At 43.9% G+C, this 15,134-nt stretch overlaps 1 protein-coding gene across 19 annotated transcripts in view; it reads left to right on the plus strand.

The window, feature by feature from the left end:
• Nucleotides 1–15,134, plus strand: part of LOC100355643 (uncharacterized) — a 65,930-nt gene that overhangs the window by 3,719 nt on the left and 47,077 nt on the right. For all 19 annotated transcript variants that reach the window (XR_016217878.1, XR_016217876.1, XR_016217884.1 and 16 more), the window contains one exon: nt 13,714–13,835. Coding sequence is in view for 6 of the 19 variants with exons in the window: in XM_089309771.1 (XP_089165897.1) it covers nt 13,714–13,835 (122 nt within the window). In the remaining 13 variants the exon portion in view is untranslated. The remainder of the gene's footprint in view (nt 1–13,713; nt 13,836–15,134) is intronic.

Raw genomic sequence — 15,134 nt, forward strand, 5'->3', positions numbered from 1 at the left:
CATTACCAGGGAGCTGGATTGGAAGCAGAGCAGCTGGAATGTGAAGAGCATCCCACATGTCAGTTTAATCTGCTATGCCACAACACCCACCGTATATTGTTGAGTTTTGAGGATTCTTTTTAGGTCCTAGATATGAGACCTTTTGTCAGATTTATGGTTTGCAAGTATTTTCTCTCAGTCTATAATTTGTTGTCTTCTTAACACAGAGTTTGTAGAGCAAAAGATTTTATTTTTGATGTTATCTAGCTTACCTATTTTCATGATTATAGTTTTTATGTAAAGCCTAAAAAACTCTGTTTAGCCCTAGATGCCCAAGGTTTTTCTTCTTTGTTTTTTTCCCCCAAAAGATTGTGGTTTGTGTTTTAACCTTCAGTTCTTTAGTCTCTTTGAGTTGTTTTTCAATGAGCTCTGTAGTTTAAGACAGAGTTCATTTTATTCTACTGTCAGTGACCATTTGCTTCATTTACTGTTGAAAAACTCTTTTCTCCATTGAATTTCTTTTGTACCTTTATCAAAAATCAGTTTGGGCAGGGCTGGGATTATGGAGCAGTGGGTTAAGCTGCCACCTGCAGCAGCACCATCACACATCAGAGTGCCAGTTCTCAGTGCTGATCCAGAATTCAGCGCTCCCAGGAAGGCAGCAGATGATGGCCCAAGTACTTTGGTCTATGCCACACATGTGAAAGACCACATTGGAGTCTCCCCTTCGTCATTTGGGAGTAAACCAGCAGATGAATGGTATGTCTCTGTTTCTCCCTTTGCCTCTGTTGCTCTGCCTTTCAAATAAATACATCTTTTTTTTTTTTTTTTAATTCCATTTTTTAAAAAGTTTTTAAAGGTTCGGTTTGGGAGAACCAGCACCGTGGTGTAGCAGGTAAAGCCACCTCTTGCAGCACCAACATCCCGTAAGGTGACAATTTGTGTCCCAGGTACTCCACTTCCAATCCAGCTCCCTGCTAGTGGCCTGGAAAGACAGTGGAGCATGGCCCAAGTACTTAGGCCCCTGCTACTCACATGGGAGACCAGGAAGAAGCTCTTGGCTCCTGGCTTAGTCCTGACCCAGCACTGGCCATTTTGGCCATCTGGGGAGTGAACCATCATGTGGTAGATCTCTCTCTCTCTCTCTCTGTAACTTTTTCAAAATAAAAAATAAATCTTTAAAATACAATAACTAATAGATCAATTGGGTGTTTTTATGTGACTCTTGTTCTGGGTCCTCTGTTTTCTTCCATTGATCTGTGTATCTCTCCTTGTACCAGTATTACACCATCTTGATTTCTGTTTAATAATCTTAACATCTCAGAGAGATTGATTCCTTACATGTTATTCTTTTTCCAAAATTGATTGATTTATTCTAGAGTCTTTGCCTTTTTATATATATTTTAGGATAAATTTACTATGTCAACAAAAAGCTTGATTAGATTTTTTAGAAAGATTTATTTATTTATTTGAAAGTCAGTTACACAGAGAGAAGGAGAGGCAGAGAGAGAAGTTTTCCATCCATTGGTTCAGCACTTAATTGGCTGCAATGGCCAGAGCTGAGCTGATCCAAAGCCAGGAGCCAGGAGCTTCTTCCGAGTCTCCCACATGGGTGCAGGGGCCCAAAGACTTAGACCATCTTCTTCTGCTTTTCCAGGCCATAGAGAGAGCTGGATCAGAAGTGGAGCAGCTGGTGCCCATATGGGATGCTGGCGCTTCAGGCCAGGTCATTAACCCGCTGTGCCCAGCGCTGGCCCCCAACCTTTGGTGTTATAATTTTCTGTTAGCTGTGGAGTAACTGAATCCCACAAATTTCAATTTTCAATTTTAATTTTAATTCTGTTCTATGTTTTTTTTAATTATTAAAAACTTTCTCTTATTTAGAAGTGTGTTTAATTTCTGTGTATTGGAGATTTGCCTTTCGTCTTTGTGCCATCAATTTTTAACTTGACTCCATTATGGTCAGAGAAAATACTCTGTTTTATTTTAATTATCCTAAATTTTTTTTAAGATTTATTTTATTTATTTGAAAGAGTTATAGAGAGAGAAAGAAAGAAAGGTCTTTCATCCATTGTTTCACTCCCCAAATGTCCGCAACAATTGTAGCTGAGCCTGTCAGGAGCAAAGGGCTTCTTCTGGGTCTCCCACTTGGGCACAAGGGCCCAAGCACTTGGGCCATCTTCTACTGCTCTCCCAGATGCATTAACAGGGAGCTGGATCAGAAATACAGCAGCCAGGACTTGAACCAGTACCCATATCCAATGCCAATGCTGCCCACCAGGGCTTTAACCCACTGCGCCACAGCACCAGCCCCAGTATTTGCTCTTAACCTACACCTCCCATATACTTGAAATCATCTCTACATTACTTATAATACCAAGTACTATATAAATCATTGAAAATTATTTATATACAGAGTGTTTTTAAAAATTTTATTTATTTATTTTTTTATTTATTTATTTATGTGAAGCCGTTATAGAGAGAGAGATGGAGAGACAGAGATCATCTGTATGCTGGTTCATTTCCCAGATGACCACAATGGCCAGGCTGAAGCCAGGAGTTTCTTCCAGGTCTCCCATGTGGGTGGCCGGGGGCCAGGCACTTGTTCTGTTGCTTTTCCCAGACCATTAGCAAGAAGCTGGATCAGAAGTGGAGTGGCTGGGACATGAACCAGTGTCCCTATGGGATGCCAGCATTGCAGGCAGCAGCTTTTCCAACTATGCTGCAATGCCAGCTCCCAGAGTAATTTATTTATTTATTTATTTATTTGGGATGCTGGCACTGCAAGCGGCGGCTTTACCTGCTACGCCACAGCGCCAGTCCCTGGTGAGTGAATTTTAAAAAATGATATATACTTGTATATATGGTGGAATACTTTTCAGTCTTAAGAGGGAAATTATGTCATTTTTGGCAATATGGATGAATCTAGATGATATTATGCATAGTGAAATATGCCAGACACAGAAAGACAGTTACTACGTGATCTTACTCCATCTGTGCAATCGAAGAACAGATCATACAAGCAGAGATTAGAATTGTGGTTTCCAGAGGGTAGAGGAAGGGCACAAGTAGACAGGAAAAGGGAAGGTGTTGGGGAAGAGGAGACATTAGTGAAGGATGCAAGAGGAGTAAGTTCTGGTGATGTACGGAACAGCATGGTGACTATGGTTAATAAGAATGTGTTATGTGGAAGAATGGATTTTAAATGCTCTCACCACAAAAATAAGTATGTGAGGTAATGGTTATGTGAATTAGCCTGATTTGATCATTCTACAATGTATGTTTGTGTTGAAACATATAAATATATACACACACACACATATATACATGCATATTTATTTATATATTCAATTATTTTTTGTCATTTAAAAATAAAATTTTATAAAGAAGGCTGGAGCTATGGCGCCTGTGGCTCCAGCCTCCCATATAGGTGCTGGTTCAAGTCCCAGCTGCTCCACATCCAATTCAACTCCTTGCTAATGCACCTGGGAAAGCAGTGGAAGGTGGCCCAAGGCTTTGGACCCCTTGCACCCACATGGAAGACCCGGAAGAAGCTCCTGGCTTTGGACTGGCCCAGCTCCAGCCGTTTTGTTCATTTGGGGAGTGAACCAGTGGATGGAAGACCTCATTCTCTTCCTCTCTTTGTAACTCTTTCAAGTAAATAAATAAATCTCAAAAAGAAAGAGAGAAAGAGGGGCAAGTGTTTAAACAAGAGGAGTGCCACGTCAGACTGCCTAGGTTTGGTATCTAGCTCTAGCTCCTGACTCCAGCTTCCTGCCAATGTAGACCCTGGGGAAGAGTGGTGAGAACTCAAATAATTAGTTTCCCGCTGCTCACATGGAAGACCTGGATTGAGTTCCCAGCTACCAGATTTAACCCTGGGCCTAGTCCTGGCTGTTGTAAGCATTTGATAAGTGAAGCAACAGTAGATGGAACCACCCTCTCTCTGTCTCTCAAATAGTTTAAAGTTTAAGAAATTAAAAAAAAAAAAAAAAAAAAACAGGATAGTTAGACTGGTGATAGGATATCCTTAAAAGTCTAGAATGAGACTTGACACACTGAAAAACAGAAAACCCATCCAAACATTGTAAACAAGAGTGCCATGATCAGCAGGTGAGGCTTAAACAAGATAAATTTAAGATGCGTATGTAAGGTCTTTTATAGTGGGGTGAAATTTATATCATGGAGCTAGTACTGAATTTTTTTTTTTTTTAAGATTTATTCATTTATTTGAGAAGTAAGTTACAGAGAAGAGAGTTGAAGAGACAGAGATCTTCCATCTGCTGGTTCACTCCCCAAATGGCTGCAATGGCCGGAACTGGGCCAATCTGAAGCCAGGAGCCTCTCACATGAGCACAGGAGCCCAAGCACTTGGGCCGTCTTCTTCTGCATTCCCTGGCCATAGCAGAGAGCTGGATCAGAAAAGGAGCAGCCAGGACATGAACATGTGCTCATATGGGATGCTGGTTCTGCAGCTGGTGGTTTAGCCTACTATACCAGGTATAGCGCCAGTCCCTTTTAATACTGAATTAATAATGATAGTCTAAAAATGAGGTGCTCATTGACTGTGGGGGTCCCAAACTGTGTGAAGAGGAAATAGGATTCAAAACAAATGGTGGCACCAACATTGTGGCACAAGGGATTAAACTATAGCCTGCCATGCTGACGTCCCACTTGGGCACCCATTGAAGTCCTGGCTGCTCCACTTCTGATCCAGCTCTCTGCTAATGCACCTGGGAAAGCATTGGAAGATGGCCCAAGTCCTTGGGCCCCTGCACTCATGTAAGAGACCTGAATGTAGGTGTAGGTTCCTGGCTTCGGCCTGACCCAGCCCTGACCATTGGAGCCATTTGGGGAGTGTGCCAGCAGATAGAAGATCTCTCTCTTCTCTATCTCTCCTCACTCTGTAACTCTGCCTTTCAAATAAATAAATACATATTTGGTGGGGAAATGGTAGTCTTAATACTTGAGTGGATATATAGAACATGGAGTTTAATTCATGGATTGTCAGCTTTGGTGACTTTTCCCATATTTATAATTAAATATGAGTAGGAAAGATTTTTTAATGGTAACATTTTTTCATCTCCTTGAGTGAACAAAAGAGAGAGATCTTCAATCTGCTGTTTTTTCCCCAAATGCCTGTAACAGCCAAGGCTGAGCCAAGCACAAGGCAGGAATAAGACCTCTATCTGGGTCTCCCACGTGGGTGTCTGGGGCCCTCTTGAGCCATCATCTACTGCCTCCCAGAACACATTAACAGGAAGTTTTAGATCAGAAGCAGAGCAACCAGGACACAGACTGTGGCTCCGATATGTGATGTGGATGCCCCAAGCCTGCCTCGTGAAACTAATTTTAGATATTCCATGACTCCCCAGATGCAGGTAGGAGCCAGGGCTGGGCCAGACCAAAGCCAGGAGTTCAGAATTCAATCCAGGTCTCCCACATACAAGACAATGACCCAGCTACTAGAGCCATCATTTGCTACCTCCCATGGTGCATAATAGCAGGAAGCGGGAATTAGCAGCAGAGCCAGGACTTGAACCCAATCATTCAGATATGGGTTGAGAACATCCTGAAAATCAGTTTAACTGTTACAGCAAATGCCAACTTTAAGAAGGATTTTTTAACATTTATTTATTTTATTTGAAATGCAGAGTTACAGGGAGAAGGAGAAATGGAGCTCTCCCATCTGCTGGTTCATTCCCCAAACGGCCACCATGGTCAGGGCCGTGCCAGGCTGAAGCCAGGAGCCAGGAACTCCATCCTGGTCTAAAGTACGTGGGCCATCTGCTGCTGCCTCCTCATGTGCATTAGCAGGGAGCTGAATTGGAAGTAGAGTGGCTGGGACTGAAAGTAGGGTTTGTATAGTATGTTGGCATCATAGGTAGTGACTTCACACACTGCATCACAACAACAGCTCCGAAGTAGGAAATTTTTAAAGAAATATGTTGTGGCCAGCCTGCAATGCTGGCTTCATATACGGACACCTGTTCATGTCCTAGCAGCTCCACTTCCGATCCAGCTCCCTGCTAATGTGCCTGGGAAAACAGCAGCAGATAGCCCAAGTGCTTGGGCCACTGTACCCACATGGGAGACTTGGAAGAAACTCCTGGCTTCAAATTGGCCCAGCTCTCCTACACCCTCCCTCTCTCTAACTCTGCCTCTCAAATAAATAAATCTTAACAACAACAACAACAAATGTTGTCCTTCTTCAGTTCAGGTCCTGGCTACTCCACATTTCTGATCCAGCTCCCTGCTAATGAGCATGGGAAAGCAAGGAAAGATGGTCCAAGTCCTTGGGTCCCTGTACCCATGTGGGAGACCTGGAAGAAGCTTCTGGGTCCTGACCTTGGCCTGGCCCAGCCCTGGCTGTTGCAGCCATTTGGGGAGTGAACCAGCAGATGGAAGATCTCTCTCTCTCTCTCTGCCTCTCCTTCTAACTATGGCTTTCAAATAAATAAATACATATATACATACGTTAAAAAAAAAAGTTGCCCTGTAGAAAAGCTCTTCTTTCTCTCTTTGCTTCCTACCTACTGCTTGTATTTAATTTGAGAAAAACTTTAGTGTCCTTAGGCAACTGATTAGTGCTTTTCTCTAATCTTTTTCCAAGCAACATGACCATACATTCTAAAATAGCTGTTATGCATGGTTTGTTTTTTTTTTTTTTGGAGGGGGGTAGAAGAATAATTGGAATCTAATGATGGCTGTCAAATACTGAATTTGACAATGTCTCTTAAAGTTTTGATGATTTTTTTTCCCCAGAAACCTTCCATTTAAGGAATACAAACTTCATAGATTTCATAATTACAACTTTAGGAACATAATGATTCTTCCCACCATACCTGCCCCCTATTATGCATGTTAAAAGATGTTCATCCTCAGTTGTAATTAAATGCATACAGATTAAGACAACTAAGTTTGTTTTTATGATATTGTTCAATGTTGTAAGGATTTGGTGAGACATTTTTACATACTTTGTCTAAAGTAACTTAGTATAATATTTCAGCAAAGAAACTTGCAGATAGCAGAAGCCTTTAAAATGTTTAAGCACTTTCATGTCTAAGGATTTATAGTAAGGAAATGATCAGAGATACAGATGTGTGGAAGAATGTTAGCTGCTTGTCTCAACTTTTCAAAATTACAACTATATGGAACCAGCGCTGTGGCATAGTAAGTTAAGCCTATGCCCAGAGTGCCAGCATCCCATGGGGTGCCAGTTTGAGTCCTGGTTGCTTCATTTTGGGTCCAGCTCCCTCCTAATGGCCCGAGAAAGTAGTGGAAAATGGCCCCTGAGGGAGACCTGGAAAAAGTTCCTGACTTCAGATGGGCCCAGTTCCAGCAGTTGCAGCCATTTGGGGAGTGAACCAGCAGGTGAAAGACCTCTTTCTCTTTGTCTCTCCCTCTTTTGTCTGTAACTCTGCCTCAAATAAATAAATAAATCTTTTTATTAAAAAGTTGCGATTATTTGAAAGAGAGAGTTTGATCTTCCATTGCTGGTTCTCTCCCAAGAGGTCACAACAACTAATTATAGGCAAGGCCGAAGCCAGGAGCCAGTAGCTTCATCTGAGTTGGTGGCAGGACCCAAACACTTGGACCATCTTTTGCTGCTTTTTCTCAGGCCATTAGCAGGGAGCTAGGTGGGAGGTGGAACAGCCAGGACACAAACCAGTGCCCATATGGGATGCCAGTGCCACAGGCAGCAGCTTTACCTGCTACACCATAATACCAGTCCATTAACTGAATGATTCTTAACCTTTCTCTTACTAGTCTTCAGTGTAATTTTGTTTTGTTTTGTTTTGAGTGTATGTGTTTGAAAGGGAGAGCAACAGAGAAAGAAATCCTCCATTTACTTGTTCACTCCCATCATGCCCAAAACAGCTGTGGATGAAACAGGCCAAAGCCAAGAGCCAGGAATTCTATTCTGGTTTCTTATGTGGGTGGCAGGGACCCAAGTACTTAGGCTATCATCTGTTGCCTAGCAGGAAGCAAAGGTAGGACTAGTCACTCCGATATGGACTGTGAGCATCCCGAGTGGTGGCTTAATCCTGTTGTCCCACAATGCCTACCACATTAATTAGTGTTTGGTAACAGACTCTGGAGCCCAAAATGTAAACAATAATAGTAATAACTCATTAGAAATGGTTTCGGGACTAAAAGAGAGTGCACGTAGAGCATGTAGCATGGTGCCTTACATAAAATACTCAGTGAACACCTCTTAACCGCTTCCTAGAAAACTATAGATATTATGCATACATGATAGAAGATTGGCCATTTGTTGACTGCATAAAGCTCATATTTGGACCCTGTTAGCTAGAATCAGGGTAAAGAATCCTTTTTGGGGCCAGCACTGTGGCCCAGTGGGTAAAGCCGCTGCGTGCAGTTCCAGTATCCCATATGGGCGTTGGTTCGATTCCCAGGCTGCTCCACTTCCAATACAGCTCACTGTATTGGGTCACCCATGTGGGTGACCCAGATAAAGTTCCTGGCTCCTGGCTTCAGGCTAGCCCAGCCCAGGCCATCATAGCCATTTGGGGAGTGAACCAGTGGGTAGATGATGTCTCTCTCTCCCTCTCTTTCTCTGTAACTGCCTTTCAAATAAATAAGTAGATCTTTAAAAAGAATCTCTTTTTACCCTTGAATGTGGTTGACTCAGAGTTTGTTGTCTAGGATAAGGGATACAAAGTTAAGACTTTGCTTTTTCACTCATTATCCTTGAGATAAAAGGAATGCAGTCTTCATTTATTGAAGGTTTTTCTTGATGACCAAATGATTTAATACACAATGTCATAGGGTCTCTCATTTGACTGATGGTGCTCACATCAACTGACAGATTGACTCCCAGAGAAATAGGTAACTGGGGAGCTGGCTGGAAAGCCCCAATGATAGGTCGGAGTTTACAGCCATTGTCATCCTTCCTTCCTCCAGCTTTCTAGATTTTTACACATGGTTAAGACATTTGGGCCTCCACTGCCACCACTATCCCTTCCATCTCTATCAGAATCCTATATTGGGGCCAGCACTGTCGCGCAGCAGGTTAAAGCCCTGGCCTGAAGTGCTGGCATCCCATTTGGGTGCCAGTTCTAGTCCCGGCTGCTCCTCTTCCAATCCAGCTCTCTCCTACGGCCTGAGAAAGCAGTAGAAGATGGCCCAAGTCCTTGGGCCCCTGCACCAATGTGGGAGACCCAGAAGCTCCTGGCTTTGGATCAGCCCAGCTCCAGCTGTTGCGGCCATCTGGGGAATGAACCAGCAGATGGAAGACCTCTCTCTCTCTCTCTCTCTCTCTCTCTCTCTGCCTCTCCTCTCTCTAACTCTGGCTTTCAAATAAATAAAATAAATCTTAAAAAAAGAAAAAATAATCCAATTTAATAGCAGTTGGAATTCTAGAAAGCTATAAAATGATAGCAGAGCTCAAGTAATATATTAGAGAATTAGATTGCCAAACTTTGTCCAGTCCAAGGCCATATTAAAAGGGACTGTTAAGGAAGTCCAGAAGATAGAAGATAGCAGCAGCCAGCCAGATGGCAAAGGATGTGATGACCACACCATATGAAGAACCATAGCTAGAGCTGGGGAGAAGAGATGAATAAGGTGGTGATGGGTGAGCTGTTCCTAGCCATCGTCTTTGCACTCCAGAGAGGCTGTGTGGCAGAGTTCGCCGTTCAGATAGACCTGCGTTCTCTGACCAGCATGACCTGGGCAAGTAGGCCATCCTTCAGCTTCCCTTTTTGTTGTGAAAAAAGGTGGTACTGTTAGCATTTCTGTGTTTGGAAAGTACTGTACAAAGCTGAGCGTGCTTTAGAGCTCATTCAGGAAATATATAACATTAAACATGATGATACCTCTTAGGCTGAAATTGAAAAAATATGAGTTAATGTTACAGAGAAGCAGCTTCTGGCTCAGACTGAGGAAGAATTCCTGTACTTGAGTGTATTAAAGGCTGAACACCATTAGCTAAGAGTTCGTGATCCAAGTACCCTTTCCACGCCAAGAATCTTCTTGTATTTTCTAACTCAAGCCTGTATGAAGACTGTTTTATTGATATAGCTGTATATGTTACAGAATTAAATCCAAAGAAGTTAGGCCCTGAAATATTTCATCTTACTATAATGAGATCTTTATTTTTGAGGTTTATTTTTCATTTATTTGAAAGGCAAAGTTACAGAGAGAGGAGGAGAGACAAAATGAGAGAGATCTTCATCCTCTGGTTCACTCCCCAAATGTCCATAACTGCTGGGGCTGGGCAAGGCCAAAGCCAAGAGCCTGAAGCTGTTTCTGGGTCTCCCACATGGGTGCAGGGACCCAAGAACTAAGACCATCCTCTGCTGCTTTCCTAGGCGCATTACAGGGAGTTGGATCAGAAGTGAAAGAGCTGAGTCTCGAACTGGCACCCATATGGGATGCCAGCATCAGAGGCAGAGGCTTAACCTTCTGTGTTACAGTGCTGGCCCCTAAAATGGGATTTTTAAAAAATATTTTATTTATTTATTTGAGAGATAGAGTTACAGACGGTGAGAGGGAGAGACAGAGAGAAAGGTCTTCCTTCCACTGGTTCACTCCCCAAATGGCCACAACAGTTGGAGCTGTGCCGATCTAAAGCCAGGAGCCAGGAGTTTCTTCCATGTCTCCCACACAGGTGCGGGGGCTCAAATGATTGTGCGATCTTCTGCTTTCCCAGGCCATTGCAGAGAGCCAGATCAGAAGAGTAGCATCCAGGTGCTCATATGGGATGCCAGTGCCACAGGTGGAGGATTAGCCTACTGTGCCACAGCGCCGGCCAAATAATATGGGATTTTTGTTGACTCCTTTAATTTATACCACTTATAGATTGAGAGAACTTGCCAAGAACCACTATTGTGAGTAGTATTTTAAAATTAAATTTGATGGGCTGGCACTATGGCACAGCGGGATAAAGCCCCAGCCCACGGCGCCAACATCCCAAATGGGGTTCCGTTCAATTCCCGGTTGCTCCACTTCTGATCCATCTCCCTACTAATGTGCCTGGGAAAGCAGCAGAGGATGGTCTGAGTTCTTGGGCCCCTGCACCTGTGTGGGAGTCCTGGAAAAGAAGTTCCTGGCTCCTGGCTTCAGATTGGCTCAGCTCTGGCTGTTGTGGCCATTTGGGGAGTGAACCAGTTGATAGAAGATCTCTCTCTGTCCCTGTCTCGACCTCTCTCTGTAACTGTCTTTCTTTTTTTTTTTTTTTTAATTTTTTGACAAGCAGAGTGGACAGTGAGAGAGAGAGACAGAGAGAAAGGTCTTCCTTTGCCGTTGGTTCACCCTCCAATGGCCGCCGCGGCCGGCGCACTGTGGCCGGTGCACCGCGCTGATCCGATGGCAGGAGCCAGGTATTTTTCCTGGTCTCCCATGGGGTGCAGGGCCCAAGCACCTGGGCCATCCTCCACTGCACTCCCTGGCCACAGCAGAGAGCTGGCCTGGAAGAGGGGCAACCGGGACAGAATCCGGCGCCCCGACCGGGACTAGAACCCGGTGTGCCGGCGCTGCTAGGCGGAGGATTAGCCTAGTGAGCCGCGGCGCCGGCCTGTAACTGTCTTTCAAATAAATAAATCTTTTTTAAAAAATTAAATTTGAGGCATGAAAGCTCCCATAGAGTCAACCGGTGGAGGGAAACTAAGCAGACACTAGGTACTAATTAGCACCTTGGGAAAATTAATTAGATTTTAGAAATACAATGAAAAAAACCTAGTGGGGGGGTGGTGGACTACATCAAAGACGCTGTTTAAGTTCTACCTAAAACAATTTGGAATGCATCTGAGTAGTATTTTTATTTTTCTATGATTTATGTTTGTTTTAGAAATGATTTGAAGCACTAGCTTAGAATATTATACTAAATATGTGAGGAGAGAAAAGAGAGCTGACAGGTCTTCCCAGTTGAGTTCAGAGAGCCAAATAGTAAGTCTGGGTGTTAACTGCTGTTGTTCAAAGGGAAGTTAGGCAGAGAAAGAATCTGAGTAGGGACACAGAGTGGTGTAATGAAAAAGAGGAGTCCATTTGCCAGGCAGCAGTTAAATCCTTGTGCAGCCTGCTTTGCAACTTTGGAATTCAAGCCTCGGTTTCCTAATCTGTAAATGTGTCTTGCTTTGTCTTCCTAACAAGGGTGTCATATTAGTTAAACATTTATTTTCTGTAAAACATCCAAATTTCAGATGTTACTTGTGACATGAATATATCATTCTGAACAATAAATCATTTTATGTTTAAGAAGGAGACCAAGAATTTATTAGAAATAACCAAAGATTGGCCGGCGCCGCAGCTCACTAGGCTAATCCTCCGCCTAGCGGCGCCGGCACACCGGGTTCTAGTCCCGGTCGGGGCGCCGGATTCTGTCCCGGTTGCCCCTCTTCCAGGCCAGCCCTCTGCTGTGGCCAGGGAGTGCAGTGGAGGATGGCCCAGGTGCTTGGGCCCTGCACCCCATGGGAGACCAGGAAAAATACCTGGCTCCTGCCATCGGATCAGCGCGGTGCGCCGGCCGCAGCGCGCTGGCCGCGGCGGCCATTGGAGGGTGAACCAACGGCAAAAGGAAGACCTTTCTCTCTGTCTCTCTCTCTCACTGTCCACTCTGCCTGTCAAAAAAAAAAAAAAAAAAAAAATAACCAAAGATTGAAAAAAAAAAAGAAACTAATGAAAGGGAATAGTGGCCGGCACCGCGGCTCACTAGACTAATCCTCCGCCTTGCGGCGCCGGCACACCAGTTCTAGTCCCAGTTGGGGCACCGGATTCTGTCCCGGTTGCCCCTCTTCCAGGCCAGCTCTCTGCTGTGGCCAGGGAGTGCAGTGGAGGATGGCCCAAGTCCTTGGGCCCTGCACCCCATGGGAGACCAGGAGAAGTACCTGGCTCCTGCCATCGGATCGGTGCGGTGCGCTGGTTGCAGCGCGCCGGCCGCAGCAGCCATTGGAGGGTGAACCAACGGCAAAGGAAGACCTTTCTCTCTGTCTCTCTCTCACTGTCCACTCCTGCCTGTCAAAATAAAATAAAATAAAATAAAATAAAATAAAATAAAATAAAATAAAATAAAATAAAATAAAATAAAATAAAATTAAAAAAAAGAAAGGGAATAGTGTTGGTACAGCAAGTTAAGTTGTCACTTGTGATGCCATATCGTAGTGTGTTTGAATCCCAGCTACTCCACTTCTAATTCAGCTCCCTGCTAATGTCCCAGGGAAGGGAGCAGATGATGGCTCAAGTGATTGAGCCCTTGCCACCCTTCTAGGAGACCCAGATTGCATTCCTGGCACGTGGCTTTGGCCTGGCCTAGCCCTGACTTGGGGCCGTTTGGGAAGTGAACTTGAGGATGGAAGATCTCTCTTTTCCTCCCTCCTTCTCTCTCTCTCTCCCCCCCTTTCCCCCTCCTTCCCTCTCTCTCTTCCCCCCCCTTTCTCCCTCCCTCCCTCCCTCCTCCTCCTTTCCCTCTCCCTCTCCCTCCCTCCCTCTCTGATGTTCTCTTTCGAAAAAACTAATGACAGTGCTATTCTTGTATGAAAATTAAGTAAAAATTTTAAAAATAGTTAAAATGCTAGATTTTTTAAAGTGCCTTTTATTTGATGGGCAGTTTGGAAAAAGGAAAAACTCAGTATTTTAAAATAGAATTTATGTTAGGACCTGAATTTGTCATAGGTTAAAAGGTATATTATTATAAACGATGCCACCTAATGGAAAAGATATCCATTGTCATGAGAACTGTAAGAGCAACTCCTTGCTTTTCTTCTTTTTCAGGAGACTTTGACGAGTTCACTCTAGAGAATAACGACATTATATTGAAAAGCATAGCAGAAGACCTTCGGAATTGCTTACCTCCGGGCACCGTGCTTTCCTCGGAACAGCGAGCCCTTCAAAAAGTAAATGCATTCAGTTGAATCAGGTTACTCCTATGTTCCTGTTGTTCTCTACCCACACAGCCTCTCCAGTCAAGTCCCAACTTCAGCTTTAAACAATTTCTCATTTAGTGCTTCAGCCACGTCCCCGATTCTTTTGAGTCCTCAACCCCTTCAACCTCTCAGTACTAGTCATTCAGCAATTTTTTTTTTAAGCACCCTATTTGCTACTCACTCAGAAATCAAAAACTGGGAGCAGACACTCGATCTGGCGATTAAGACACCAGTTAAGATACCAGTGTCCTACATCAGAATGCCTGGGTTTGAGTCCCAGCTGTGGCTCCCTAGTCCAGCTTCCTGAAACTGTAGACCCTTGGAATCATAGGTGAGGACTTGAGTCGTTGGATTTCTGCCGCCCACATAGACCTGGATCAAGTTCCTGGCTCCTTGTTCCTGGCCCAGTCCAGCTGTCAATTTGATGAATGAACCAGTCTCGCTTTCTCAATTCCTCTCTGAATCTCACATCATTTATTTATGTATTTATTTAGAAGATTTGTTTATTTATTTGAAACTCAGAGTCACTGAGAGGGAGAGACAGAGATCTTCCATCTGCTGGTTCACTCCATGGGTAGCTACAACAGCCAGGGCTGGAGCAGGGCCAAAGCCAGGAGCCAGAGCTTCATCCAGGTCTCCCACATGAGTACGGGGGCCCAAGCACTTGGGCCACCTGCTGCTGCACTTCCCAGGCAGTTAGCAAGGTGCTGGATCAACAGTGGATGCTGACATTGCAAGTGGCAGCTTTACCCACTATGCCACAATGCCAGTCCCCTCTGTCTCAAAAAAAGAAAAAGTTCAAAAATTTTCCAGGTCCAACAAAGGCCAACAATCTGTGTATTTCATTGTCCTGGTTTTCTCTTTGCTGTTCCATTTCCCATACTCTTACCAAGATTAGGTTCATCTTGTTTCTTTCTGCTTTTGTATACCAGGTTTTTGGCTTATTTTCTGCTTTATTTGTGGAAGTGGTTTTTATTTTTTTTCTCTAGACAACCACTTCACGTAAACTTATTCAAAATCAGCCCTTAAGGAGACATATGCTATGAACATTGGGTTTTTTTTTGGTTTATATATATATATATGTATGTAAATTTTTTTTTTTTTACGATTTATTTATTTATTTGAAAGGCTGAGTTAACAGAGAGAGAAAGAGAGATGGAAATCTTCTATTCTCCTGGTTGACTCCCCAAATGGCTGCAACGGCCGGAGCTAGGCCGATCCAAAGCCAGGAGCCAGGAACTTCCTTGCTCCACGCAGGAGCAAGGGCCC

This window comes from Oryctolagus cuniculus, chromosome 12 (assembly GCF_051225735.1).
Source record: "Oryctolagus cuniculus isolate XC-2025 breed Fujian yellow rabbit chromosome 12, ASM5122573v1, whole genome shotgun sequence".
Taxonomy (NCBI): Eukaryota; Metazoa; Chordata; class Mammalia; order Lagomorpha; family Leporidae; genus Oryctolagus; species Oryctolagus cuniculus.